This window comes from Oncorhynchus mykiss, chromosome 9 (assembly GCF_057628025.1).
Source record: "Oncorhynchus mykiss isolate SJ-2025 chromosome 9, ASM5762802v1, whole genome shotgun sequence".
Taxonomy (NCBI): Eukaryota; Metazoa; Chordata; class Actinopteri; order Salmoniformes; family Salmonidae; genus Oncorhynchus; species Oncorhynchus mykiss.
In genome coordinates, this window is record NC_143030.1 from 28806103 (window position 1) to 28832834 (window position 26732).

The 26732-nt window shown below is 42.2% G+C and overlaps 2 protein-coding genes and 1 pseudogene across 9 annotated transcripts; all 3 read left to right on the top strand.

The window, feature by feature from the left end:
- The first annotated feature begins 1737 nt into the window (after positions 1–1737).
- On the top strand, positions 1738–12427 carry LOC110531830 (uncharacterized). 3 transcript variants are annotated; one of them, XM_021615273.3, is made up of 6 exons: positions 1738–2119; positions 2263–2372; positions 2921–3032; positions 3168–3286; positions 7352–7447; positions 7788–12427. In XM_021615273.3, the coding sequence occupies exons 1-6, from the start codon at positions 1846–1848 to the stop codon at positions 8493–8495; spliced, it is 1419 nt and encodes a 472-aa protein (XP_021470948.3). In that variant the 5' UTR covers positions 1738–1845; the 3' UTR covers positions 8496–12427. The 3 variants fall into 3 exon arrangements, with proteins under 3 accessions (XP_021470948.3, XP_021470949.1, XP_090040050.1); XM_021615274.3 differs by lacking the exons at positions 7352–7447; positions 7788–12427 and adding an exon at positions 6164–7208 and having other exon boundaries at positions 1742–2119; XM_090183924.1 differs by lacking the exons at positions 7352–7447; positions 7788–12427 and adding an exon at positions 3643–3787 and having other exon boundaries at positions 1742–2119.
- A 506-nt stretch (positions 12428–12933) lies between these two features.
- On the top strand, positions 12934–25608 carry LOC110531832 (uncharacterized). Of its 6 annotated transcripts, XR_016483188.1 has the most exons (7): positions 12934–13332; positions 13451–13542; positions 15509–15635; positions 15804–15946; positions 20088–20223; positions 24462–24548; positions 24739–25608. XR_016483188.1 is itself a non-coding variant. In XM_021615276.3 (6 exons), the coding sequence occupies exons 1-6, from the start codon at positions 13071–13073 to the stop codon at positions 25315–25317; spliced, it is 1290 nt and encodes a 429-aa protein (XP_021470951.2). In that variant the 5' UTR covers positions 12934–13070; the 3' UTR covers positions 25318–25608. The 6 variants fall into 6 exon arrangements, 3 of the variants coding, with proteins under 3 accessions (XP_021470951.2, XP_021470953.1, XP_021470952.2); XR_016483189.1 differs by lacking the exons at positions 24462–24548; positions 24739–25608 and adding an exon at positions 16467–19962 and having other exon boundaries at positions 20088–20344; XM_021615276.3 differs by lacking the exon at positions 20088–20223.
- On the top strand, positions 16627–17424 carry LOC149980872 (uncharacterized; annotated as a pseudogene).
- Positions 25609–26732: the final 1124 nt, after the last annotated feature.

Below are 26732 nucleotides of genomic sequence, written 5' to 3' on the forward strand. Positions count from 1 at the left end.
GCCTGATCACCGGCGGCAATGGGACAGCCTACAGGGAGGAGGTCAGTGACCTGGCAGTGTGGTTCCAGGACAACAACCTCTCAATGTCAGTAAGACCAAGGAGCTGATCGTGGACTACAGGAAACGGAGGGCCCAGCACGCCCCCATCCACACTGATGGGGCTGCAGTGGAGCTGGTTGAGCGGTTCAGGTTTCTCGGTGTACAAATCACGTACACTTGGTATGGCAACAGCACCGCTCTCGATCGCATGGCGCTACAAAGGGTGGTGCAGAAAGCCCAGTACATCACTGGGGCTGAGCACCCTGCCATCCAAGACCTCTATTTCAGGCGGTGTGAAAGGAAGTTCCAGAAAATCATTAAAGATTCCAGCCACTCAAGTCATTGACTGTTCTCTCTGCTTCCACTAGTTTCCTTCTATAAACTGTAACTCAGTAAAATCTTTGAACTTGTTGTATGTTGTGTTAATATTTTTGTTCAGTATATACACCTTGTTCAACTATTCATGGTCTACAATTGAGTTCACAATTAGTTGATTGAGGTGTTAGTGAAGGGCTGGAACAAATACCTGTAAACTCCTGTCCTGTGTAAAAACAACAACAACCGGTGGTTGTCAAGACTAAATTTTCCCTCATGTACTAAACAAGCTTTTGAGGTTCCTCCCCTTGTTATGTACCCCACTTGGGGATGCCTTATTTTGTACAATGGACTGTGTTCTAAAGACTCATGCACAGATACAGGAAAGCCAATAAGTTAATATTTCTTACAATTACAAGTATTGTCTCCCCACGGTTCTGGTTTTGAGGCTTGGGCAACTGGGGGCTGCAGTTCATCTGTCTAATCCCCTGCAAGGAGAGAAAGGCATTAATAATATTAGAATGTTGTATTCATTTAATTTAATATATACTGAACAAAAATGTAAAAGCAACATGCAACAAGTTCATAGATGGAAATCAGTAAATTTAAATAATGTCATTAGGCCCTAATATATGGATTTCACATGACTGGGCAGGGGCTCAGCCATGGGTGGACCTGGGAGGGCATAGTCCCACCCACTGAAGAGCCAGGCCCAGCCAATCAGAATTAGTTTTTCCCACAAAAAGTATTTATTACCTACAGAAATACTCAGTTTCATCAGCTGCCTGGGTGGCTGGTCTCAGATGATCCCGCAGGTGAAGAAGCCAGATGTGGAGGTCCAGAACTGGCGTGGTTACACATGGTCAGCGGTTGTGAGGCCGGTCAGATGTACTGCCAAATTCTCTAAAACAATATTGGAGGTGGCTTATGCTAACATTAAATTATCTGGCAACAGCTTTGTTGGACATTCCTGCACTCGGCATGCCAATTGCATGATCCCTCAAAACTTGAGACACACGTGGCATTATGTTGTGTGACAAAACTGCACATTTTAGAGTGGCTTTTTTTGTTGTCCCTAGGTGCACCTGTAACAATGATGCTGTTTAATCAGCTTCTTGATGTGCCACACTTGTCAGGGGGGTGGATTATCTTGGCAAAAGGCAATTATCTTGCTCACTAAACAGGGATGTAAACACATGTGTGCAACATTTTAGAGAAATAAGCCTTTTGTGCATATGTAATATTTCTAGGATATTGTATTTCAGCTCATGAAACCAACACTTTACATGTTGCGTTTATATTGTTGTGTACAAAACACTAAGAACACCTTTGTAGTATTGAGTTGTCCCTCAATGAAGGACTTTTATTTTTAAAAACGAACAGCAAATTCCCCTATTGTGGCTAGCTTCACATAGGTGCTAGCTAGCACTATCACCTTCAAACTACTTAGCACGTTCACATACTTGCCATTGTATAAAGAAAGAGACAACCATGGCGAATTGTGACTATTTACAAACTCAGCTAACCTCTGTTTTGAACTCGCTTGTTAAAATTGCGGTCGTGGAACTACTGCGAATTGTGGAGGATAGCGCCGTTGAACTTCGTCTGGAGGTGTCCAAGAGTAAATTTGAGAACGAAGCACTGAAAATTGAGAACGAGTCTAACAAAAACAAGTTGCAGAGTTTGGAAGCAGAACTGTGGACAGCGGGAAATCGACCATGTTCCATGTGTTATCGTTGTGTTGGAACTCCAGCTCGCGGTAAAGGTAGGGCAATTTGCTAACGTTAGTTTATTCGCTTGCAATGATGGAGGCGTTACAAACTGGACAGTGCATATGGATAAGCAAGAGACAGCATCTAGCTAGTTGACGTTCGCTTGCTAATGGTGTTTCTTCTGTTTGTGGCCCAGGTGGATGCGTCAGCCCCAAAATAGATGGAGATGCTGCTGGTCCTCCTAATTCTTCAGAGGAGGACAATGCATCATCATGGCTGCAACAATCTGCTCATACCATGGACGAGGTACAAGTAGCTAGCTGTCTAACCTATATTGCTACCAAGCTAATGTCATAACAGCAGTCTGTCACCTAATATATTTAGCTAGTTAGATGCCAGCCCTTGATAATTATTCTGTTCTATTACACATAAGTCGGACTGTTAAGAGTTTAAGAGCCCCGGACACTCAATCTGAACATTAAGACGCATTGCTTGCGGTACTGTACGGTTTTAGAAGCATAATGACCTTATTTTTCATACCAGCTAGAAATAATATCCAATAAACAAAAAGGTTCAATTGATACACACCTGTTTATAGGGCTATCGCCATATTACAGCGTGTGTTTATGAAAGACCGAGCAACCGCCTGTGCTGATGAGCTGTCTAGCGTTCTCTGAACACCTGTGTGTAACGGAAGAAGGCCGCCAGAAATTCACGTTTATAAGAGTAACGTTACATCTAGCCCAGGAGTAAAATCTTGGACTACATAGATGCATAATTTGCATCCCATGTGCATATTCTTTCATGGTCTGTATGCAAACATGTGGGACTTCATTCCACTGTACTTGATTCAGACTACAGCAGCCATGGAGAGGGATGGGATTCAAATCGTTGTCATTAAGAACGAAGCGGGGCATGAAGGCACACACAGGAAGAAGGACCCACAGGCTGGAATTTCAACAGAAGGTAGCAATTCACGTTTGCCTCATGTCGAAAGTGTTGTTACATCAGATTGTATCAGGTCCCATTGTCGATGATTTGAAATAATGTCCTTCAAACTGTCATACACCTCACTTACAAAGCTTGTGTCTCTGTTTGCAGGTGAGCAGCCGTGTCCCAAAGTGGACATGGTGTATGGCAAGGAGTGGAGCCAAAGCCTGTGGCGAGACAGAGATGCTGTCAAGGAGGACTCTGCAGGACCATCGGTGACCCATCGACAGGTCAGTTCTCTTTCTAAGGCAGAGGTCCTTATCGGGTAAAGACATGTAGGCTTTACATACAGAAGCTGTTGACATGGTTGGGAGTGTCCGATTGAGACCTACAGCCACAGAATTAGATTAGAAAATGTTTCTCTATGTCTTTAGTGCAAAATGTGATGACGCAAGTGCATCATATGATAACTTTTAGATATTAACTTTACTGCTGGCATGCAAAAACATTTGGGGACCATTTCAACAGTGGACTAATGAAACAATACTGCATGGTTCTTTTGAGTAAAATATCCCTTTTAAGTAGATAAGTCTCATACCTTCTCTGGCTACTTCACTTGACTGAGTTCACATTCCAATCACAACAGACTCAGAGCCTTTGACAATGAATGGGAAAGAAAACGAAAGGATGTAACGCAAACTCAGAGTTGACAGAAGTGAACTTTGAGGCAGGAGTATGATGGCAAGAACAGTAGGGATGTAATAATTCACTTAAATGTACAGGTCCCCCGGTTCAAATGTTTTAAGAGGAGCCAAACCGATTGAACATTGTGAATCACCGGTTCACTAATGTTTTTTTAGTCATTGTTATATTCTGAAAATATCTTATTTATTGTGACTGAATTGATGCTTCCCCTCCTTCGGTTCAGTAGCCTATGAACTTTTATGCTTGTAACTGTATGACTGTCAGATAACAACTGTGCGCACAGTTCGGGAGACAGCTGCTCGAGCCAACGAGAGGTAGGCCTATCGCTGTTCCAATAGGCTATTCATACATCTGCGTGGCATCTTTAACATTCAGATGCTTATAAAATGTCTTTCACAATGTCATAAATCAGACTTTATTAGTTTAGTGACAAGCAATGTAATTTGCTTGTCAATAAACTAATTGTTACCAAATGCACTGTAGAAAATTGTGTTTTACCGGAGTTGTGTAGCCTAGGGGCGTGGACACAACTCACATCCAACTGCAGATTGGGGCTTTCAGTCAAATTCTATTTAGATTACTCAGGTTCGCCATAAGAAATAGTATTGGTAGTTTTTCGTTAAACAATCATTTTTACCGGAACAGGTTAAGACGGCAATATTTTCTGGAGCTGAGCATGGTATAATTCATTGGTCAAAGCATAAAATTCCAAATGGTATAACCATTCGATTTTGAGACCCCGTAAAATCCAAAGCTTCGTTATATTAATTGGCTAATGCCAGGCTAATTTCTAAAGATAAATATTGTCAGGACGAGCTCACTATTTTTTTATCAGTAAAAATGAGAAGTTGGGTGATGGTGATTTCAGATTAGAAAGTGGGGGGGGGGGTCAAAAAGCATAAATTGCCCACACCCCTAATCTGATAGTGGGATGGAGGATGCTCTGTCTGCCCTATGGCTCAGGGGCAGTGCTATCCGGGATCCTTGGGACGTCCCTACCCTAATTTTCTTATTATTCTTTAATAAAAAGTTAGCTGTACAATCTGCTTCCTGCTGTTTAGGGAAAGGCAAGACCTATTTCTATTATTATTATTATTATTTTTAAAAGCCCACTTTAATTGTTAGCTTTTTAACTAGCTCATTGGTTTTTTAAACTTTAAATCCTAGTCAATCCAAAAGCCCAGATTTTTATAGGTGGGAACCCGATCAATAGGAGAACCATTTAATAAATAAATTGAGTGTACAAAACATTAAGACCACCTGCTCGTTCCATGAGACTGACCAGGTGAATCCAGGTGAAAGCTATGATCATTTGATGTCACCGGTTAAATCCACTTCAATCAGTGTAGATGAAGGGGAGGAGACAGGTTAAAGAACGATTTTAAGCCTTCAGACAATTGAGACATGGATTGTGTATATGTGCCATTGAGGGTGAATGGGCAAGACAAAAGATTGAAGTGCCTTTGAACGGGGCATGGTAGTAGGTGCCAGGCACACCCGTTTGTGTGTCAAGAATTGCAACGCTGCTGGGTTTTTCATGCTCAACAGTTTCCCGTGTGTATCAAGAATGGTCCACCACCCAAAGGACATCCAACCAACTTGACAACTGTGGGAAGTATTGGAGTCAACATGGGCCAGCATCGTTGTGGAACACCTTCGAGACCTTGTAAAGCCCATGCCCTGACAAATTGAGGCTGTTCCTAGGGAAAAGGGGGTGGGCGGGTGCAACTCAATATTAAGGTGTTCCTAATGTTTTGTACACTATATGTAGTCCATCTGATTTTTTTGTTTTTGCGAGAATTAGAGAACAACATATTTAATCTTGGCCAACCAGGGCATTTTGTGAGGCAACAAAGTCAGATTGCAGCTCTAACAACACCTGGTCTACAGTTGGGGCAATAACATACATTACATTATAGTCTGCATAGATTAATATTACAAGTTAACAGACCAATATTATTTATGTAAAGAGAACATGTCCCAGTACCGAACCCTGTAGTACACCTTCATTAATATCCAGGAACTTAGACTTAACACCATCAGAAATTACAATGTTCTGTCTGACAATTCTCAAACCACTTGCAAGAAGCCTAGTACAGGCCTATTTTAGTTGACCTTTGAATTAAATTGCGATGGGCAACACTGTCAAAGGCCTTCGAACAGTCTATAAATAAGGCAGCACAGTGATTTTTATGATCTAAGCAATTTAACACATCTAAAACAAGAGTAGCAGCTGAAACTGTGCTATGCCCAGGTCTAAAACCAGATTGGTGGACATTAACCATAACCCTAACCATTTTTAAAGTTACACTTCAATGGGGTAGGGTGTCCCAGGGATCCCGGATAGCACGGCTCTATGGCTCAGCTCCGGTACCTACACACACCATTGATGCGCACAAACACACACTTTTTATTTGATTTCTCTAACACGCTGATTGAAAAACATAGCTCTCTCTCCACAGTGGCTTACACCTGGGCAGTCAAGCTCTGTGGACTTACGAAATCTGCGCCGGCGCCGAAGAGTAAGAACTCAACCGCACCCGCAAAGGAGAGGGACCTACCTCAGGTACACCCCCGAGCAAAGGGCCAAGATTGCGCGGATGTGCATGGAGGTGGGTGCACAGATGGCCGCAGCCATGATGTCTGAGGAATTGGGAAGACGCATCAGCCCCAACACTGTGAGGTCCATGAGGATCAGCTACGAACAGACGGTCGAAAGCATGGGCGTCCAGAAAGTGGAAGACCTACCCCATTTGAGGCCATTCAGAACAGACATGTTTGATGAGGAGATTACTCGCTTCGTAATGGTGAGGAAAAGAGCTGGAGGTCAGGTTAGCCCGTCCATGCTGATGGTAGCCACACGAGACATTGTGATGCGCAGAAACCCAGAGATGCTGGCAGAGAATGGCGGTCATATCCTAATCAGCACAAATTGGGCCCGTTGTTGGCTCCGGCGGTTGGCAGGAAATAGAATCACGTCAAAGAGGTAGTGAAGATATTGCAGGAGTCCTCTACTGTTAGGACAGTGTTTTTACATTAATGATAATTCCTCGTGTTTGTGTGTTGAAGTTAAGGAAGACGTAACATTCCGTGTTGACTGGTGTCCAGTGTGGTTAGGAGAATCTGCATGCAGTATGTAACTGGATGCCATTGTGCTGTGTTCTCTGAAGTTAGTGTTGGCAGTTCATATCTTTAGTATTTACATTTTATGAATATTCAAACTTTTTGAAGCGAACTATTCAGATAAATGCTTTTCAAATTTTGTAAGGGGATGGATGGGTTTAGTGTTATAACAATGTTATGTAACTTGGCTTATGTGTTGTATGAGGTAACCACATACGCTTTCGTTTGCTTTTTATGTATATTGATGTGTGTGTATATAGTGTAATTGATGTTATCATGCAAGGCTCAGCTGCAAAAGAGACCATGATATCAGCATGACTCCCTGCTTAAATAAAAGTTAAATTAAATCAAGTTTATGAAAATAAATATATATACACCTCAAAATACTTAGTGCCTCTTATGTTTTATTTCTTTAGTACCTTAGCGTGTGTGTGAGAGAATGTGTTCCCACTACAGAGAAGCATCGGCATGTGCCATGGAAAAAGTAACAAATGAAAGCTGTAACATGTAATATGTCAAACACACAGGTCAAGACTGTTTCGGCTCAGAAAAGGCGGAGTGTTTGTGTAAAGAAGTCCGTCATAGAAGATGAACCTGCTGACTCATCAAATGCTGGTACCCAGGTACATCAAAATGAACCTCTTTCCATTATTTGTGGAGGGGGGGGGGGGGGGCTGCTTGTTGCACTCAGAATGTGAGAAGAAAAATGATGCTTCTGATCGGTCAAGCCCTGAGTGAGGCTGATTACTCAGAATCAAGTACATTTACTTTACCCGGAATATGACTTAGTGAATAGGTGCTGCCAGCAATGGACAATGTACAAACAGAATACAGACTAGTAGAAGGTAATTAATGGAAAGGTGCAGTGTTGTGCTCAAATGCGTTGTATCAGGTACAACTTCAGTATATGGAAATGTATGTGTAGACAGTGTGACAAACATTCCTCTTGGTCTTTCTCCACAGCACCAGAACACCACTGAATCCTGTGATGTGGAGAAAAGTTGTGCATTTGGAAGTTTTGAACCAGAAAGTTGTTTGAACTTTGAAGAAAACCACTTCTTGACTTCACCAGTCAACATCATGGTCCCAAAATGTGTGAAGCTACCAGGTGCAGCAGCTGTCATGGACACCCAATTAGACAAGTCCATGGACTTTGACAACATGAACAACTCCGGAAGAAAGAAGAGAGGGAGAAAAAATGGCCCCTGTAAAGGCAATGTAAATTACTGTTTTGTATGTGGAGAGCCCCAATCGAAGATCTCCCGCCACTTGAAACAGCACGAGAAGGAAAATGCTGAAATTGCTTATGTCTTAAGTCTTGACATAGCTTCAAGACAGAGGAAAGTGTTGCTGGAGAAACTGAGGAACAAGGGAAATTTCCAACACAACACTAACGTCGTAAATAAGGGATCCGGGTGTCTCAAAGTAAAAAGGAAACCCAAACCGAATAGTGGCGCGAAGAGATTTGAACCTTGTCTTTACTGTAAAGGTATGTTCATTTGGCAAGATGTGCGGAGGCACATGGGAAGATGCCCTTGTAGACCTGAGGGGGGAGATAAAAGCCAAGAGCATCATTATGGCAAGAAGCAGTACTTACAGAGCTGCTACACTGGACGAGTGAGCAGCATGTTTAATAAAATTGATGTGCAGCTCACACCTGGGGGGGATTAACTAGCACTTGTATTTTTGCCTCGCCACACTGTCTTTGCCCTCGTTTGGGTGCTAGCAAGCATGCTAGGCATCAACAGCCAATCCATTAGGGTCTAGAAGCTATAGTGAGATTAAATTGGTGCTGCGTAATCAATCAATCAAATGTATTTATTAAGCCCTTTTTATACATCAGCAGGTGTCACAAAGGGCTATACAGAAGCCCTACCCAAAACCCCAGATAGCAAGCAATGCAGAAGCACGGTGGCTAGGAAAAACTCCCTAGAAAGGCAGGAACCTAGGAAGAAACCAGGCTCTGAGGGGTGGCCAGTCCCCTTTTGTCTGTGCCGGGTGGCGATTATTAAGGCCAGATTGTTCTCCAAAATGTTCAAACGTTCATAGATGACCCGCAGGGTCAGATAATAATGACAGTGGTTGTAGAGGGTGCAACAGGTCAGTGTATTAAGAGTAAATGTCACGACTTTTCATAGCTGGGCATTCAGAGGTCGAAATAGAAGGTGCGGTAGAGAGAGGGAGAGTTAAAAACAGGAGGTCTGGGACAAGGTAGCAAATCCGTTGAACAGGTCAGGGTTTCAACCACCAACTTACCATCCTGAGACAAGGTCGAGTATAGCCCACAAAGATCTCCACCGCCCGAGGAGACGACAAACCTGACAGGAAGATCACGTCAGTGACTCAACCCACCTAGGGACGGCAGGGAAGAGCACTAAAAAACCAGTGACTCAGCCCCCGTAATAGGGTCAGAGGCAGAGAACCTAATGGAGAGGGGAACGGGACGAGCCGAGTCTTCAATAAAGACAAAGGTCGAGACCGGGTCTGCGTCTCTCACGTGGATAGGTAGACCATTCCATAAAAATGTATCTCAATAGGAGAAAGCCCTGCCTCCAGCTGTTTGCTTAGAAATTCTAAGGACAATAAGGCCTGCGTCTTGTGACCGTAGCATTTGTAGGTATGTACGGCAGGACCAAACCTTGAAATCAGCCTTCAAATACTCAGGCTAAGAGCTTTTGCATAAAGTTAATCTTTCTCAAATTAAGGTCCCGCTCTTTTCACGCAAACATTGCCCAACGCTCCCTGCCCAATTTCACTTCTCTTCCACCCAAAATGAATGGCTTTCCGTAGTTTAATCGTCCACATCGTCTTTAGTTAAAAAAGTACCGTGAGAGCGTTTGATAAAGTGGCTCAAGCTTTCTCCAGGATACATTCTGTAGCAGCTAAATGTCTACAATGACGGTCTACTTTCGTTACACCAACGCTACGCCCCCAGTATAGCAGCTCTGTTAGGGGCTAAACTCATAAACCAGGTTGGAACCATAATGTGTAATACTCTATAAATTATCCCAATAGTGTTCAGAGTGGACTGTCAGATTTTGTTGTTTTGTTCTTTTAAAGAATTTCCCGATCTAGCCTCGGTTTAAATTCTCCTCCTCTCCACAGAATGAGATTTGGGTTTCGGAGGCGTGCTTTTGTGTGTTTGTTTGTGTGTGTTTTGGGAAGCGTTTGTACTTCCACCCTGCCAAAACATTAGTCACTCACCTTTCTAGATAACGTGAAACCGTGTTACCAGGTGTTGCCTTGAAGTAGCTAGCAAGCTTTCCAACTTCTTTCGCCAATTAGCTTCAGCCGGCAGGTGTGTGACCGTGGCAGTTGGTTTGAATTTATTTGGTTAGCCTACCTGTGAGGCTAGCAGGAGTTAAAGTTCCTAGTCACTGCTGGTTTGGAGATGACATAGCCTAATACAGACAGAAGCATGTCTGTTCTACAAAATGTATTCCCAAATAAATGTATTCTCTAATATTTTATTTTCTGTTACGCTGTGTGTACTGAACTGACATGCATGATTGTTGATGACACTGATGTTCAGATGAAGCGAATTAAATAGTCTATAATGTGCACCAAAACAGCGCTTAACTCAAACAGCGGTGTGTAGCCTACCGTAGCTGGTAATTCAAAGCTTATACTTTATGACTCAGTATGTAACTTTCCAGTGCTACTATTTTTGCTGTAATGTTATTAAAATTTAGACAGCCCAATAGTAGAATAGTTTACCTAGTTAGCTTGTGTGTTCTGTTTGCAAGATAAATATTCCACTCGAGCACAGTAGGTTGGTGGCACCTTAATTGGGGAGGATGGGCTCGTAGTAATGGCTGGAGCGGAATAGGTGGAATGGTATCAAATACAGCAAACATATGGTTTCCATGTGTTTGATGCCATTCCGGCCATTATCATGAGCCATCCCCCCCTTGGCAGCCTCCTGTGCCCTCAAGATGCATTCAAGTTGCTAGAGCCATAGAGGGAAAATTATTCTGACAAGTCAATGCACAAAAGTTCTATGTGCAATCGCAGGAAAACACTTTTGGCCTTTGTTGCTAAAACATGTTTAATTCACACAAACTTACTCAAAGTTTCAGTATTGATTATTTTAAATGCAAGAACATGTTAATTTGCTTTCATGAGCTTATTCTCTCACTGCCCTAAATTTAAGACAAGGGTTTTGCTATCTTGGAATTAAGAACATTTCCAATAACTTTATTTTCAGGAATCTAATTTCTTAACTTTTTGCTTAGTGCAATACATTTTTCAACAACTTTTTTGAGGAATACCAACTTTGCAAAATGTTCTTCTTAAGTCTATAGTTAAGAAGAAATGTCTTATGAATGCTTTGTGAATCTGGGTCCCTTGACTTTTTCCACATTTTGCCTTATTCTACAATTGATGGAGAAAAAACTCAATTTAATCCATCTACACACAATAATGACAAAGCAAAACAGTAAAAAAAAAAAAAAATTGCAAATGTATAACAAACTGAAATTTCGCATTTACATCAGTACTCAAACCCTTTGCTATGAGACTTGAAATTGAGCTGGGGTGCATCCTGTTTCCATGAATCATCCTTGAGCTGTTTCTACAGTTGACAGTGCATGTCAGAGCAAAAACCAAGCCATGCTGTTCCTAGGCTGTCATTGTTAATAGGAATTTGTTCTTAACTGACTTGCCTAGTTAAAATAATGGTTAAATACAAAATAAATGGATGTCAAAGGAATTGTCCATAGGCCTCCGAGACAGGATTCGGCACAGATCTGGGGAAGGGTACCACGAAATGGCAATGGAGTAGAATGTCCTTTTTACAAGTAATCAGAACTGAGCTTCCCAGTTCATCTACATAAATTATCCCGGGGAGGACCCCGTACCATCTAAGCAAGGGGACTGGAATTGATAAAACTCGCAGTTTAACACACAAGATGAACCTCTTTCCCTAAAGTATGAAAGGGGAGGTTAACTTGGCCCCAGACAATCGATATAAAATCGACTAAGTTTCAGTCATGAGATTTTTTTGTTCTTTAACCAGAGTTAGGTACCGTCAATAAATTACACAATGTAAATGGGACAATATTTTCATGTTGCACACCTTTTAGTTGTCTAATTTAAATGCGTTCAATATTTATATGCATTTTTACAATTTATAGTTGGTTTGAAGTTGTCATTGAAATTTAGAGCTACTGACATTTTACAATATTGACCCATGTAATTGTGTAATTTTCTGATGGTTCTTAACCTAGCCCCATTGGGGAATATCGAATGCCACAACAAATTGACAATGGGCATTATGCAGTCTATCATAGTCCAAAACGTGTATGCGTACACACTGCAGTGTTGTAGAATAATGGACCGTTGACTTTCATACTTTTTTAATTCTCGGCACAGCTCAAACAGTTTCTCTAACTTTCAACACATTCAAATTAGTAGAGGACGCATATCGGAATTGTGGGGAGGTGGCGTACAGAGCAGATGGGACATGGGATGCCGGACTATCGCGTCTCAGCGTCTGGACAAGGATTTGGGATCGGGTCGCGTACAGCAGCACTCAGAATTTATGATTTACTTGGATGCTGCCAGCTGTGGGCAGGTTTGAAATAAACCCAAGCCAATGGAAATTTGTGGTATTCTTTATTCTGTGACGTTTTTTTTCCCTCTCCTAATCTCGCAAATCTCCGTTTTGGACAAGACTTTATGACCGAAATGATCCTATTTACACTTTGTAGTCAATTTTGACACTAGAATACATGTTTGACTCATATCGAGGTTTATGTGTGGTGTTGTCCAAAACGGAGATTTGCGAGATTAGGAGGAAAAAAACTTTAATTTGGCCCCAGACAAGCGATATAGACAAGCAACAATTAGAAATAGTTGATGAATATTGAGGTTCCAGTCGAGGAACATTGAGAATTTAAAACATAATTTGAGAGACATTTGTAGCACATTAAGTAAACATAATATTTTGACTAGTGACATCACAGTTGCTTGTTGTATAGTTGAAATGATGGCCATTACATTTTAAATCAATCTCAAATTAAACGAATTCAATTCGAAATGAATTTTGTATTCGCACAACACGATACTTATTGCGTGACCTCGTGATAAATCTCGTCAATAGCTCCGCCCCAAATAGGAAGTCGTGCACAACCATTGTTCAACCATTTGTTTTGCCAGGGAAAAGGTAAACGTGGAGGATACGAGTCATTTAGATCAAGTCTAAACATTCTCGTTTTCTCAACAAAGTTAAAGATTTACTAGCAAATGACAATGGAGAATGCTGCCCACCTCCAAAGTCAGCTAACCTCTCTCATGAACGCGGTAATGAGGGCAGCGGTCGTGGAAATAGTCAGACTTGTAGAGGGCAGCGCCGTGGCCCTTCGCGACGAGTTGTCCAAGAGTAAACGGGAGAACGAAGCACTGAAAGCCGAGAACGAGTCGAATAAAAATAAGATGCAAAATTTGGAAGCAAAACTAGCTGCGGAGCAGCGTTCTCTTGGTTGTCATGTAGCCGAAGCTGGTGGCGGTAAGGTAGTGTGTGTGGATAGTTGAAAGCTTTTTATTGTATTGATTTTGTTAATGTTACACGATTTCTTTCTGGGCAAATAAAAATGTCATGGTTTCTGTTTATGGTAATTATATAGATCAATTTGTCCAAACAAAGGAAGATGTTAAGGCTTGTGCAGAGAAGACCCGTGCAAGGCTGCAATCTTTGGAGCCAGCAGGCCAATCCCAGGTTAGTATATTGTATAAACACAGATGGAACAATAAACCAGATATTTCACCGGATGTATATTCAATGCCAAATATGGTGAAGAGGAGTTACTGCACACGCGCTTCAGAATAGGCGTTCCCAAACGGAAACATGCCAATAGGATCTGGCGAGATCGTACTTGGCTCTGCCCCACCCTCCTTTTTTGTTCTGCCAACTATGAATAATTTGTTCCAATTGGATATGACGGGGAGTGGTCCGTCTTGTATTAGTTATAAAACATCTTTGGTAAAAGGGCAGTTCCATGATAACGGACTGATCCTTGGGAAGGCCCTAACCATTTAAAAATGTGAACTTTGATGGTAAAGGTTAGGGTCTTGGTATGTGCGCTCTGGCCAACAGCTTGCAGATACACTGCAGGTTGAGAGCTTGAAGTTCCTTGGTGTCCACATCACCAACAAACTATCATGGTCCAAACACACCAAGACAGTTGTGAAGAGGACACGACAAAGCCTTTTCCCCCTCGGGAAACCCAAAAAATTGGCATGGGTCCTCAGATCCTCAAAAAGTTCTACAGCTGCACCATCGAGAGCATACTGAATGGTTGCATCACTGTCTGGTATGGCAACTGCTCAGCCTCCAACCGCAAGGCACTACAGAGGGTAGTGCGTACGGCCTAGTACATCATTGGGGCCAAGCTTCCTGCCATCCAGGACCTCTATACAAGGCGGTGTCAGAGGAAAGCCCTCTTTTTTTTTTTTTTTAAGATTCCAGCCACCCTAGTCATAGACTGTTCTCTCTGCTACCGCACGGCAAGCGGTACCGGAGCGCCAAGTCTAGGTCCAAAAGGCTTCTTAACAGCTTCTACCCCCAAGCCACAAGGCTCCTGAATAGCTAATCAAACGGCAACCCAGACTATTTGCATTGTCCCTCCTCTTTTACGCTGCTGCTACTCTGTTTATCTATGCATAGTCACTTTAACTCTACCTACATGTACATATCACCTCGACTAACCTGTGCTCCCGCAAATTGACTCTGTACCGGTACCCCCTGTATATATCCTTGCTACTATTATTTTCCGTCTGTTCTTTAATTATTTGTTATTTTTTACTTATCTATCTTTTACTTAACATTTTTCTTAACTGCATTGTTGTTTAAGGGCTTGTAAGTAAGCATTTCACTGTAAGGTCTACCTACACCTGTTGTATTCAGCGCATGTGACAAATTAAATGTGATTTATAGCCTACTTCAGGGTGAGATTGTTATGGACAAAAGTGAGATTTTTTTTTGTCAAACGGCAGCCAATCATTGACCGTGATGTCACCAGAATAAGACACTATTTATTGGAATGCAGCATCAAGCTCACCACTGTGCACTTTCATCACCCTGTGAAGTTCATCGTAACTTATGTCATCTGTAGCCTAATAAACGGCATGCTTTCCCGAGTCGTAGTTGGAGGACCACACAACATGTCGTAGTGTTTACTTCGATATGGTCGTTATGTCAATATTTGCGCATAAAGGCATTTCAACCATCATTTCTCACGTAATTAATTTCACAGACATAAAAAGATTGTCAAGGTCGTCATGCGAGCCAGTTTCATCATAGCGCTTGATGGTTTTTGCGACTGCACTTTAAGAAACGTTCAAAGTTCTGAACTCTGTATTGACTGACCTTCATGTCTAAAAGTAATGATGGACTGTCGTTTCTCTTTGTTTGTTTGAGCTGTTCTTGCCATAATATGGACTTAGCCTTATTTGGTAAAATACCATCTTCTGTTATCAGAGTTGTATGCTTTATTTTACTCTGCAATCATTTCTTTTTAGTTTGACATATTTTAAAGTGAAATATCTCAGTCAATGAATGTGGAATTGCCTATAATTATATACTAACCTGTATATTCAGATGAGGTGTTCAATGCATGTACTATGTGTTATGTGCAGTTGTTTCCTAGTGGCAATCATGTGGGACGTCATTGTGTTTGATGCAGGCTACAGCTTTCAATAAAGGGGAAGGCCTAAAAGTTGTTGCCATGGAGAAGGATGGAATACAAGTACTCCGCATCAAGAAGGAAATAAATGAAGGCACAGAACATGACACACCATGTCCAATGACCGGTGAGTGCGACAGTAAATCATCATTGCCCCATAGGTATTGGAAATATGGATATATCACGACTCTGTTTGAGAATAGTGGATCATTATTTTTCCTCCCCTAGACACACAATAAGTTCATTTGAAGAGAAAGTTTTTTTTTACTGTAAAGGCAACGGTCTCTGTTTGCAGGTGAGCAGCCGTGTCCCAAAGTGGACATGGTGTATGGCAAGGAGTGGAGCCAAAGCCTGTGGCGAGACGGAAAAGAAATAGGAGACCGCAGCGACGGAACAGAGGAGAAAGAAACTCCAGGACCATCAATGACCCAGCATCAGGTCAGTCCCCTTCCCCCTCAGAGTTTTTTTATCTGAATGAAGGCTTATGTAATACAAACGCACGTGATGTTGACATGGTTGCAATTATCAGGTTGATTGTGACCTATACACACACACACACACCAAGATGGAACTCGCACAGTGCTTCATTCCATGATTTGATTCTATTGAGCCATGTTGTGGTCATTAAAATAGAAACGAATCAGACATTACGAAGGATGGGAAAGCGAACTAAAACACCGCATTCCAACAGTCAAACCAAACAATGCAAACGTTCTTCAAGAAGGAATCTTGTACCAGCTCTTCAAGTGCTTTGCGTCTCTCAAGGTCCTGCAGTAATAGGAAATGAACAATAAACTCAAATCCCCTCAAAAGACAATGGAGAACAATAAAATATGAACTCGAAGCTTATTGAATGTACAGAAATAGCCCTTTGTATCAACATGGGCCTCAGACTACCAGGCAGGCTACCAAGTCCCTTTACGTGTTTATTTACATAAAATTCGTCGTCTTCTTACAGAACGGAGGTCCACTTCAGTGCAGTAAGCTGAGTCCATCCACTCCTATCTTCAAAGTCTTCTGTGATCCTGAACGAGACACGTATCCCAACTAATGACTTAAGAGGGAATTTCTGAATTCTGTTCTCCTTGTCACTGACTGGTCATGACAGATAGACGGCAATGTTAAAGATCCTTGTCTTTATTTACTGGTTGGCCCACGGGACCTCCTATAAAACTGTCTCAAGGGGGGTGGACAGTAGTCGTGTGCCACGTCAGGGTCAAGATCCCCAGTGCACCGCACCCCCAACAATGTCCAGGTGAACATCCCCTCCCCACCAACTTCCAAGGGGTCTGCGACCACAAGCGACTTGAAGGTGCTCAGGCATAGTCCCCTGCAGAAAAGTGCCCTGTACCCTCCCCCCAGATGCTTCCTCCTGGGCAACGGCGGGTACCCCTGTCTACAGACGCCTGTGTGCCTCATCACACCATATCCAAAGTCTGATCAGAACCCAGAGCACGACCAGTTTAACCAGAACCACGCCAAGGCTCTCTTCCCCCATCGAGAGGACCTTCGACATCATGAGAAAGCACTTGCACATCTTCCTCCAGCCCCTCAAGCTCCACCCATTCTTCATCCCGAAAGTGCTTGCAATGTGCACTGTGCTGCATAACATCTGCCTCCGGTCCGGGGATGTGCTGTAGCCAGTAAAGATTGAGGACAGAAACGAGGTGACTGAGGCTCTGAAGGAGTGGCTAGTGTCGAATGAGACCAGCAGAAAGGCATTGAGGGACAGTTTGGCTTAACAGATCTCTACAATGAAATGAATGGCCTCAGTGAATGATGGGCAAGGGGCATCTGCACCGGCAAACATGGTGGCAGTGCAACAAGAATTGGCTTACAACATAGTGGTGATGGAAATTGATCACTTCAGGAGCGGTGGTGGAACTGTCGCTGCCAACCTTTCACGTGTTTCGTGAAACAATTTAGCAAAGTCACCTCTCCTATTCTAATGCTTGTATACAGTACCATGTATAAGAGCCTCCACTTTATTTCTAATTATATATATAATTTTTTATGCTGTACATGGTGAAGTGAAACACGATTGTTTGTTTTTTGGTATGGTGTGATTGTGGGACTGGTATTCCAACTTAACTTTTTAATTTTTTTAAATTATTGTTATTACTGTATGGATAATAAAAGCATCCCCTGTGGTCTGCAGTGCAGCCCTGCATGTGGTATGCATTCAAGTCTTTGATAAAGCCCTTTTCATTGTGTCACCTAAAGGGATATTTTACCTTCGCGGAAAATACATGAAACGTTCATTATGCCAGGCGTATTTCAACCACTAATGCATTGTATACCAGTGATGAAACTGACCAAACCATCCTTGTATTATGTCGTTACTGAATGCTTTAACCTTGTGTGGTGTTCGGGTCCGTGGGACCCACTTTCAATGTTTACTCAAATGAAAAACCTGAGACTCATTGGCCTTGGCTCATTTTCTGTGAACAACTTGTAAAATAACACATTTTCATTGAGTGCACACTGTGCATTCCCCTACATATCTATATTACCTATGTGGTTCACTGGACCAGAGGGTAATAAAAGTGTGTTTGTAGGTGAGAAAAAAAAAGTTTGCGATGTGCCTTCACTCCGTCTCCCTCCTCTCTGCGCGTGCTGTTTCAACAGCACCAAGAACCTGTTTGTCTCCCGCTCTTCTCGCAACTCTTTACCCTTTGTGGTGTGTGAAAGTACACAATGTCTTGCCTGGAACCTGCACAATGTTATTACAATACATTATTTTGATATGTTGTAAAAAAATAAATAGAAAAAATCAGTATTTTTCCCACTCTCTTCCCCAGCCAGGTGCAAATTGGGGGAGGGACAAAACAAATAAATAGCTTTGTGTATGTGGCTTCTTACCACAATAATTCAGTATGGCAAAAATAATCTCTGCTCAGAGTGCCTTTAGAAACTATTTTTTTCAGAGAGAAGCTAGTCTTGAAGGAGTGTCTTCCACTGTGGAAGATTAAGAATTTTTCAAATATGAGGATCATGTCTCTGTCAATTTGGAGTCTGGCATTGAGTTGGAAGAGGAGGATGAGATTGACCCGCAGCCAGCCTTAGGACCAGCCTGTCACCAACCAGCTCATCAGCGGTCTGCAGGAGAAGTATAGATGACAAAATTCAAATGGAATGGTCTTCTTGACCAAGGAATGAGCCACCCCGCATGCCAATGTGGTAAGGATGCAACCAGAGCCGACGCAGATACTCATGTGCAGAACACAAAGTATTCTAATGAACTGTTCATCCCAGACACCATCCAGATAATCATTCTGGACTGCGCTAATTTGGATGGAATGTGTGTTTTTCAAGAGAGATGGAAGGAGATGGACCAAACTCATTTACATGCATACTTTGGGGTTATTATCCTTACTGGTGTTTTCAGATCGAATGGTGAGTCCACAGAATCCCTATGGGAGGCAGAAACTGGCAGATAACCTTTCTGTGCAACAATGTCTCTGGAAAACTTCCACATTATTTCCAGGATTATCTGATTCTATAACCGAGACACCAGACCAGCTCGGCAGCAGAGAGACAAGCTCTAGCTGCAATCAGGTCAGTGTGGGACAAGTGGGTGGACAGCCTTCCACTGTTTTTACAACCCTGTGCTCAACGTTACTGTTGATGAGCAGGTTACGCCATTTAGGGGCCGCTGCCCCTTCAGGCAGTACATACCGTCTAAACTCGCAAAATATGTCATCAAGATCTGGGCTGCCTGTGATGCTGCTTCATCATATGCATGGAACCTCTAAGTGTATATGGGGAAGCCAGATGGAGCCTCTGAGAGGGACCAAGGGATGCAGGTTGTCCTGGACGTGACACAGGGACTCCGTGGCCACATCACTTGCAATTATTTTTTTTTAAATGTTAATTTTAATTTAAAACATTTTTTTTTACACTTTGCAAGCTGGGACAGGAGCTCCTCAAGAGGAAGCTGACAATGGTAGGAGGGATACGGAAAAACAAGCCAGAGCTCCCACCTCAGCTGTGGTAAAATACAACAGAACAGGTCTATCAAAAAAATACACAGAACAGGTCTATCAATTCTTGAGTACGCTTCATAGGGATGGGATAATTTGTGCCCAGGAACATCAAACAGAAATCATAATGGATTACAATGCCACAAAAGGAGGGGTGGACAATTTAAACAAGCTGGTGACTGGCTCCAGCTGCAAAAAGAAGAACCCTATGCTGGCCACTTGTGATATTCTTGGACATCTCAGCATACAACACTTATGTCATGTGGATGGCGTTCCAATCTGGGTTCAGAGGGAAGCGCCAGAGAAGACTCTTTCTCGAGGAGCTGGGCAAGACATTGGTAAGACCTCAGATCCAGAGGAGGCAACATCCCAAGGACCCCAGCTTCTGCAGCCATCGTGAAGAGGATTCAGGAGGATGATGCTGGTGCCGCATCCGCCTGACCCACGGAATCAACTACTCCAATACCGGAAGTAAGTTTGAGTGATGATCTTGGTTTGTGTGTGTGACTCTCCTACCTTGTCCTGCTGTAGCTATAATATGTGAGTGAGTGTGATGTTGGGTAAAATTCCTGAACTATGTATTTTCATCATTCTAGATTGCAGCCGGTAGCAACAAGAAGAAGCGCTGCGACGTGTGTGGACCCAAGAAGGACAGGAAGACACAGTACACATGCGTCAAGTGCAAGAAATACATTTGCAGCACACACACAGTAAAACTCTGTCCCTCATGTGGTGTGTAGACCGGCCTTAATTTGTGTACAATGCGGCTCATTTATAATTTCCATAAAATACTGTTAAATTTGTCCTTCCAATTTGTTCAGTTCAAAGCATTAAACATCGATAGTGATGAAAACTTTGTTTCGTTTATTTGTACAATATAACCTTGATTTATTCCACCCATGTCTTGATTATAATAGATTTTTCTAATAGATTTTTTTTTTTTTTACGAATAGCGCTTTTATTGATAATTGTGATCTAGCAGAGGTAAATGGCAAATACTAACCATGTATGCTGTCTATATTGCTTGTAAATAATCTAAGTCAACATTTTAAAGTATTTTTATGTAAATTAAGGCTGTGTTTTAATCTAATAATGTTGTGGGTCCATCAGACCCAAGAACATTGGGTGAATAACAAAAAAACATGAACCACCACACAACGGTTAATATGCTGCTTGACTTTTTCCACATTTTTGTTACGTTACAGCCTTATTCTAAAATGTATTAAATAGTTTTTTCCTCATCAAGCAATACCCCATAATGACAAAGAAAAAATGTTTTTACATAAATATTCCGACCCATTACTCAGTACTTTGTTGAAGCACCTTTGGCAGCGATTACAGCCAGGAGTCTTCTTGGGTAGGATGCTACGAGTTTGGCACACCTGTATTTGGGGAGTTTCTCTCATTCTTCTATGCAGATCCCCTCAAGATCTGTCAGGTTGGATGGAGAGCGTCACTGCACCGCTATTTTCAAGTCTCTCCAGAGATGTTCGATCGGATTCAAGTCCAGGCTCTGGATGGGCCACTCAAGGACATTGAGACTTGTCCCGAAGTCACTCCTGCATTGTCTTGGCTGTATGCTTAGGGTCGTTGTCCTGTTGGAAGGTGAACTTTCGCCCCAGTCTACGGTTCTGAGCACTATGAAGCAGGTTTTCATCAAGAATCTCTCAGTACTTTGCTCCGTTCACCTTTCCCTCGATCCTGACTAGTCTTCCAGTCCCTGCTGCTGAAAAACGTCCCCACAGCATGATGCTGCCACCATCATCCTTCGTTGTAGGGATGTTGCCAGGCTTCCTCCAGACGTGAAGCTTAGCATTCAGGCCAAAGAGTTCAATCTTCATTTCATCAGACCAGAGACTCTTGTTTCTCATGGTCAGAGTCCTTTAGGTGCCTTTTGGCAAACTCCAAGTGGGCTGTTATGTTCCTTTTACTGAGGAGTGGCTTCCGTCTGGCCACTCTACCATAAAGGCCTGATTGGTGGAGTGCTGCAGAGATGGTTGTCCTTCTCGAAGGTTCTCCCATTTCTGCAGAGGAACTCTGGAGCTCTGTCAGAGTGACCATCGGGTTCTTGGTCACCTCCCTTCTCCCCCGATTGCTCAGTTTGGCTGGGCAGCCAGCTCTAGGAAGTGTCTTGGTGGTTCCAAACTTCTTCCATTAAAGAATGATGGAGGACACTGTGTTCTTGGGGACCTTTAATGCTGCAGAACATTTTTTGTACCCTTCCCCAGATCTGTGCCTCGACACAATCCTGTCTCGGATCTCTACGGACAATTTCTTAGACCTCATGGCTTGGTTTTTGCTCTGACATGCACCGTCAACTGTGGGACCTTTTGTAGACAGGGGTGTGCCTTTCTGAATCAGGTCCAATTAATTGAATTTACCACCGGTGGACTCCAAGTTGTAGAAACATCTCAAGGATGATCAATGGAAACCGGATGCACCGGAGCTCAATTTCGAGTCTCATAGCAAAGGTCTGAATACTTATGTAAGTAAGGTATCTGTTTTTTATTTGTAATAAATGTGCAAAAATGTCTAAACCTGTTTTCGCTTTGTCATTATGGGGTATTGTGTGTAGATGGATGAAGAAAAAATTTAATTAATTCCATTTTAGAATAAGGCTGTCACGTAACCAAATGCGGGGGAAAAAAGTCTAGGGTTCTGAATACTTTCCAAATGCACTGTATATAGTGTACAGAATCATTGCACCATCTAAACCGCTGTGATATTTTTAATAACCAAAAATATTCTATTTTCAGCTGTTTGAAGCTGGTGTACAAAACTGAAAAGTAAAAGACTCAAAGGAGATGGGAAGCATAGAAATAGAACACACAACCCATATCTACAGCTTCTTAGACTTGCTTTCAATGAGAGACAGATCTTTAACTCACATTTCTATTTCAATATGATTGAGTCGCCTAAAATGTTAAATTGCAGCTTTAAATAGAGCTTGTTGGTCACTGGCCAACACAATAGCCCATAATGTCAAAGTGGAATTGTGTTTTTAGAACATTTTTGCAAATTATAAAAAACTTCCTTGTCATTCAACCCATTTGTTATGGCAATCCGAAATAAAATCAGTAGTTAACGTTTGCTTAAGTCACATAAGCTGCATGGACTCTGTGTGCAATAATAGTGTTTAACCTGATTTTTGAATTACTAGCCTCATCTGTTTACCCCACACACAATTATATGTAAGGTCCCTCAGTCGAGCAGTGAATTTCAGACACGGATTCTAGCACAAAGACAAGGTAGGTTTTCCAATGCCTCGAAAGACGGGCACCTATTGGTAGATGGGATAAAATAATAAAGCAGACATTGAATATCCCTTTGAGCCTGGTGAAGTTATTAATTACACTTTGGATGGTGTATCAATACACCCAGTCACTACAAAGATACAGGCGTCCTTCCTAACTCAGTTGCTGAACCGGAAGGAAACCACTCAGGAATTTCACCATGAGGCCAATGGTGACTTGAAAACTGTTTTAATGGCTGTAATAGGAGAAAACTGAGGATGGATAAACAACATTGTAGTTACTCCACAATACTAACATAATTGACAGTGAAATGGAAGCCTATACAGAGTAAAAAATATTCCAAAACATGCATCCTGTTTGCAACAAGGCACTAAAGTAATACTGGAAAAAAGGTGGCAAAGCAATTAACTTTTTGTCCCGAGTGCAAAGTGTTATGTTGGGGGCAAATCCAATACAACACATTTCTAAGTACCACTTTCCATATTTTAAAGCATAGTGGTGGCTGCATCATGTTATAGGTATGCTTATAATCCGTTAAGGACTGGGGAGTTTTTCAGGATAAAAAATAATCAAAATGGAGCAAAAAACTTTGAGGAAAACCTTGTTTTTTTTCTGCTTTCTACCAGCATTAGGAGATTAATTCACCTTTCAGCAGGACAATAACCTAAAACAAATGGCCAAATCTCTACGCTGGAGTTGCTTACTAAGAAGACAGTGAATATTCCTGAGTGGCCTAGTTACAGTTTTGCCTGAAATCTACTTGAACATTTATGGCATGACCTGGAAATGGTTGTCTAGCAATGATCAACAACCAAATTGACTGCTTGAAGAATTTGTATTTTTTTGTGTACATTTTACAAATGTTTCTCCACAATTACATGATGTCCAATTAATAGTTAAAGTATTGTCCCATTGCTGCAACTCCCGTACGGATTCGGGAGAGGCGAAAGTTGAGAGCCATGAGCCCTCCAAAACACGACCCTGCCAAGCCGCATTGCTTCTTGACACACTGCTCGCTTAACCCGGAAGCCAGCCACGCCAATGTGTCTGAGAAAACACTGTACAGCTGGCGACCGAAGTCAGTGTGCAGGCGCCCAGCCCACCACAAGGAGTCACTAGAGCGCGATGGGACAAGGACATCCCAGCCGGCCAAACCCTCCCCTAACCCGGACGACGCTGGGCCAATTGTGCGCCGCCTCATGGGTCTCCAGGTCGCGGCTGGCTGTGACAGCCCGTGATCGAACCCAGATCTGTAGTGACACCTCTAGCACTGCGATGCAGTGCCTTAGACTGCTGCGCGACTTGGGAAAGGTTGAATCATTTTTTAAAGAATAATGGGCAAATGTTGCACAATCCAGGTGTGGAAAACTCTTAGAGACTTACCCAGAAAGACTCACAGCTGTAAATGCTGATAAAGGTGCTTCCATAAAGTATTGACTCAGGGGTGTGAATACTTATGTCAATTTGATATTTCTGTATTTAATTTTCAATAAATTTGTGACAATTTCTAAAAACATGCTTTCACTGCGTTATGGGATATTGTGTATAGAGGGGTGAGAGAAGAAATATTTAATCAATTTTGAAATAAGGCTGTGATACAACAAAAATGTGGAATAAGTCTATGGGTATGAATACATTCCGACAGCACTGTATATTATTTTGACAACTGATCATTTTGATAATGAATTAAATAATAATTATTTGGACTTTTCACAGAAAAGGAGAATTGTCCATTATGCAGATGATTGGATTGAAGAGGACTGGATTAAAGAGGAGGGCGTACCAGAGGAAACCAATGAAAGTGTAAGTGTTTGGCGAGTAACCATATTTAGTGTTGGTGAAATGGATGTTAAGTGGTCAATTAGTAGCACAACATTTACAGTCAAAATAATGTTATTTTACAATTGAAACCTTGTTTATAATGAACAAATCATTGTTTATAATAAAGAACCCGTTGTTTATAATAAACACATTGTTTTCCATGTTTTTGCAGATTGATACTTCAGTCATCCCATTCATGGCGGACAGTGATTTGTCAGAGTATGGAGACGGGCTATCCACACTTTGCAGCCAAGCCAATTACATGGATGCCATGACAGAGAGCTTGAAAGGCAGATTAGGGTCTGTTAGGGATAAACAAACCACACGATTAAAAACTGGATTGTTGGGGAATACTAATGCCAAGAAGAAACAGAGAATAATTGAACTAGGCTGGATGGACTTCAATGAAAAGGGGAAAGAGTTCAAGCAAGTCAGGACAGTAAACGGTGGCGGTACAAGACACCTCTATGTTGACAAGAAGAAATCTGTTGAGGAAATCAAAGTAATGGCAGAGGAAATGTTTTTCCCAAATGGACTTTCAAAGAAAAACACACAACTGGAGGACTATCATCGAGAAATCAGATGGAGGTACTCTCAAGTAAACAATTCAAGCACTGTGGAAGAACTTTATGAGGAAACCAAAGTGGGATGTCTACGACTCTATCTTTGCACAAAGGCACACAGTGTCCGCGATTTTGGGGTTGTAGTCAGTGCCGCCTCTGCCTATACACAGAGTACGCGCTGCGCGTAGGGCCCCGCCTATACACCGTAAACGTTGCGCGTAGAACACCACCGATTGGTCTGAAAATCAGGGCTGTTGCTCTGCCGCGTTCCACCCCAGATATCTATAGTTTAAACTGACGGATTTTGATGGGGGTATCTTTATCACGTTAGTTAGATTGCATCAAATAGATTCAACTGCCTAATTCTTGAGGACACAATTACCATATATTTTTGATTCATTAGATCATAATGTATATACAATAATTTAGCGTGGAAATGTTTACTCATTGTATTAAAACTGGGACTTGCTTTGTTTGTACCAATGGTCTCCAATGTAATTTTTTGCTGATGTGGAATTTGTTTATGATCCTTTCTTTAGTTAGGCGTCAGGTAGCCTAGTGGTTAGAGCGTTGCGCCAGTAACCGAAGGTTTGCTGGATCGAAACCCCGAGCTGACAAGGTCGTTCTACCCCCGAGCAAGGCAGTTAACCCACTGTTTCCCTGGCGCAGAAGACGTGGAATGTCGATTAAGGCAGCCCCCCCCCGCACCTCTGATTGGGGGATTGGGTTAACCCTTGTGCTTTGCTGAAAAAATACTACGCCCATTGTGAGATGGGTCAGATTGACCCGCACAGTTCAAACACTCCAGACAGTCAAAGAATCAAGTAAAAACAAGACCACTTTATTTTGTCTCCTCAGACCTTTCAGGACGAAGAAATACAATACCAAAACTCTACATTTAACAACTATTTGTCAAACATATCTCACAAACAAGCATTTGTTTTCCCATGTAGGCATTTGTTTTGTATTTCCCAGTAACGATAACACTTAGGTGTCATTTGACCCTATTGTTCAAAAGTATCCCTTCACAGTCTTTCTCTCCGCATGTTGAACACAATGTACCTGTGTGCTTGACAGTCTACCTTGACTTCGTTGTGGTGACGGTGACCATTCTATAGCACCATCTTTAGACTTTCATGTCCTCTCTTCTCTGGGTGATGGTATGCTCTCTCTCCTCATATGCTCTCTCTCCTCATCTGATGGAGGGGATGGTATGGCAGACTCCTCCTCTGAATCCTCTTCACCAAAGAAAAATGCACAATCTGGATCATCAACAGCGTTGTCCTCCATCTCTGAAACCTCTTCTCCTATTTGACTGTCACAGTCCAGAATTTGTGATAAGGCTTCATTGACTGAAAATCTTTCGGAGCTCATTTTTGACTGTCTGTGTCAGAGATCTGCTGCTCTCGCCCTGAGAAGGAGAAGCTTTGGAAACTCATTTTCACCCAAACATAATCATACAAGTGCAACCAGAACCAGTCAAAGCAAAATACATCAGAGACACTTGTTTATTTTGGACCCGTGCCAATATCGATACACATGAAAGCCTCCGGATCAAAATGACCCACAACATCATGTTTGTATACAGAATATGCACAAACAT

Coding starts and splice junctions, on each gene's coding strand:
- LOC110531830 (XM_021615273.3), top strand. CDS start 1,846: ATGGCGAATTGTGACTATTTACAAACTCAGCTAACCTCTGTTTTGAAC. Junction 2,373..2,920: donor CTGCTCATACCATGGACGAG/GTACAAGTAGCT, acceptor TACTTGATTCAG/ACTACAGCAGCCATGGAGAG. Junction 3,033..3,167: donor GGCTGGAATTTCAACAGAAG/GTAGCAATTCAC, acceptor CTCTGTTTGCAG/GTGAGCAGCCGTGTCCCAAA.
- LOC110531832 (XM_021615276.3), top strand. CDS start 13,071: ATGACAATGGAGAATGCTGCCCACCTCCAAAGTCAGCTAACCTCTCTC. Junction 13,333..13,450: donor TGTAGCCGAAGCTGGTGGCG/GTAAGGTAGTGT, acceptor GTAATTATATAG/ATCAATTTGTCCAAACAAAG. Junction 15,947..24,461: donor CATCAATGACCCAGCATCAG/GTCAGTCCCCTT, acceptor GACTTTTCACAG/AAAAGGAGAATTGTCCATTA.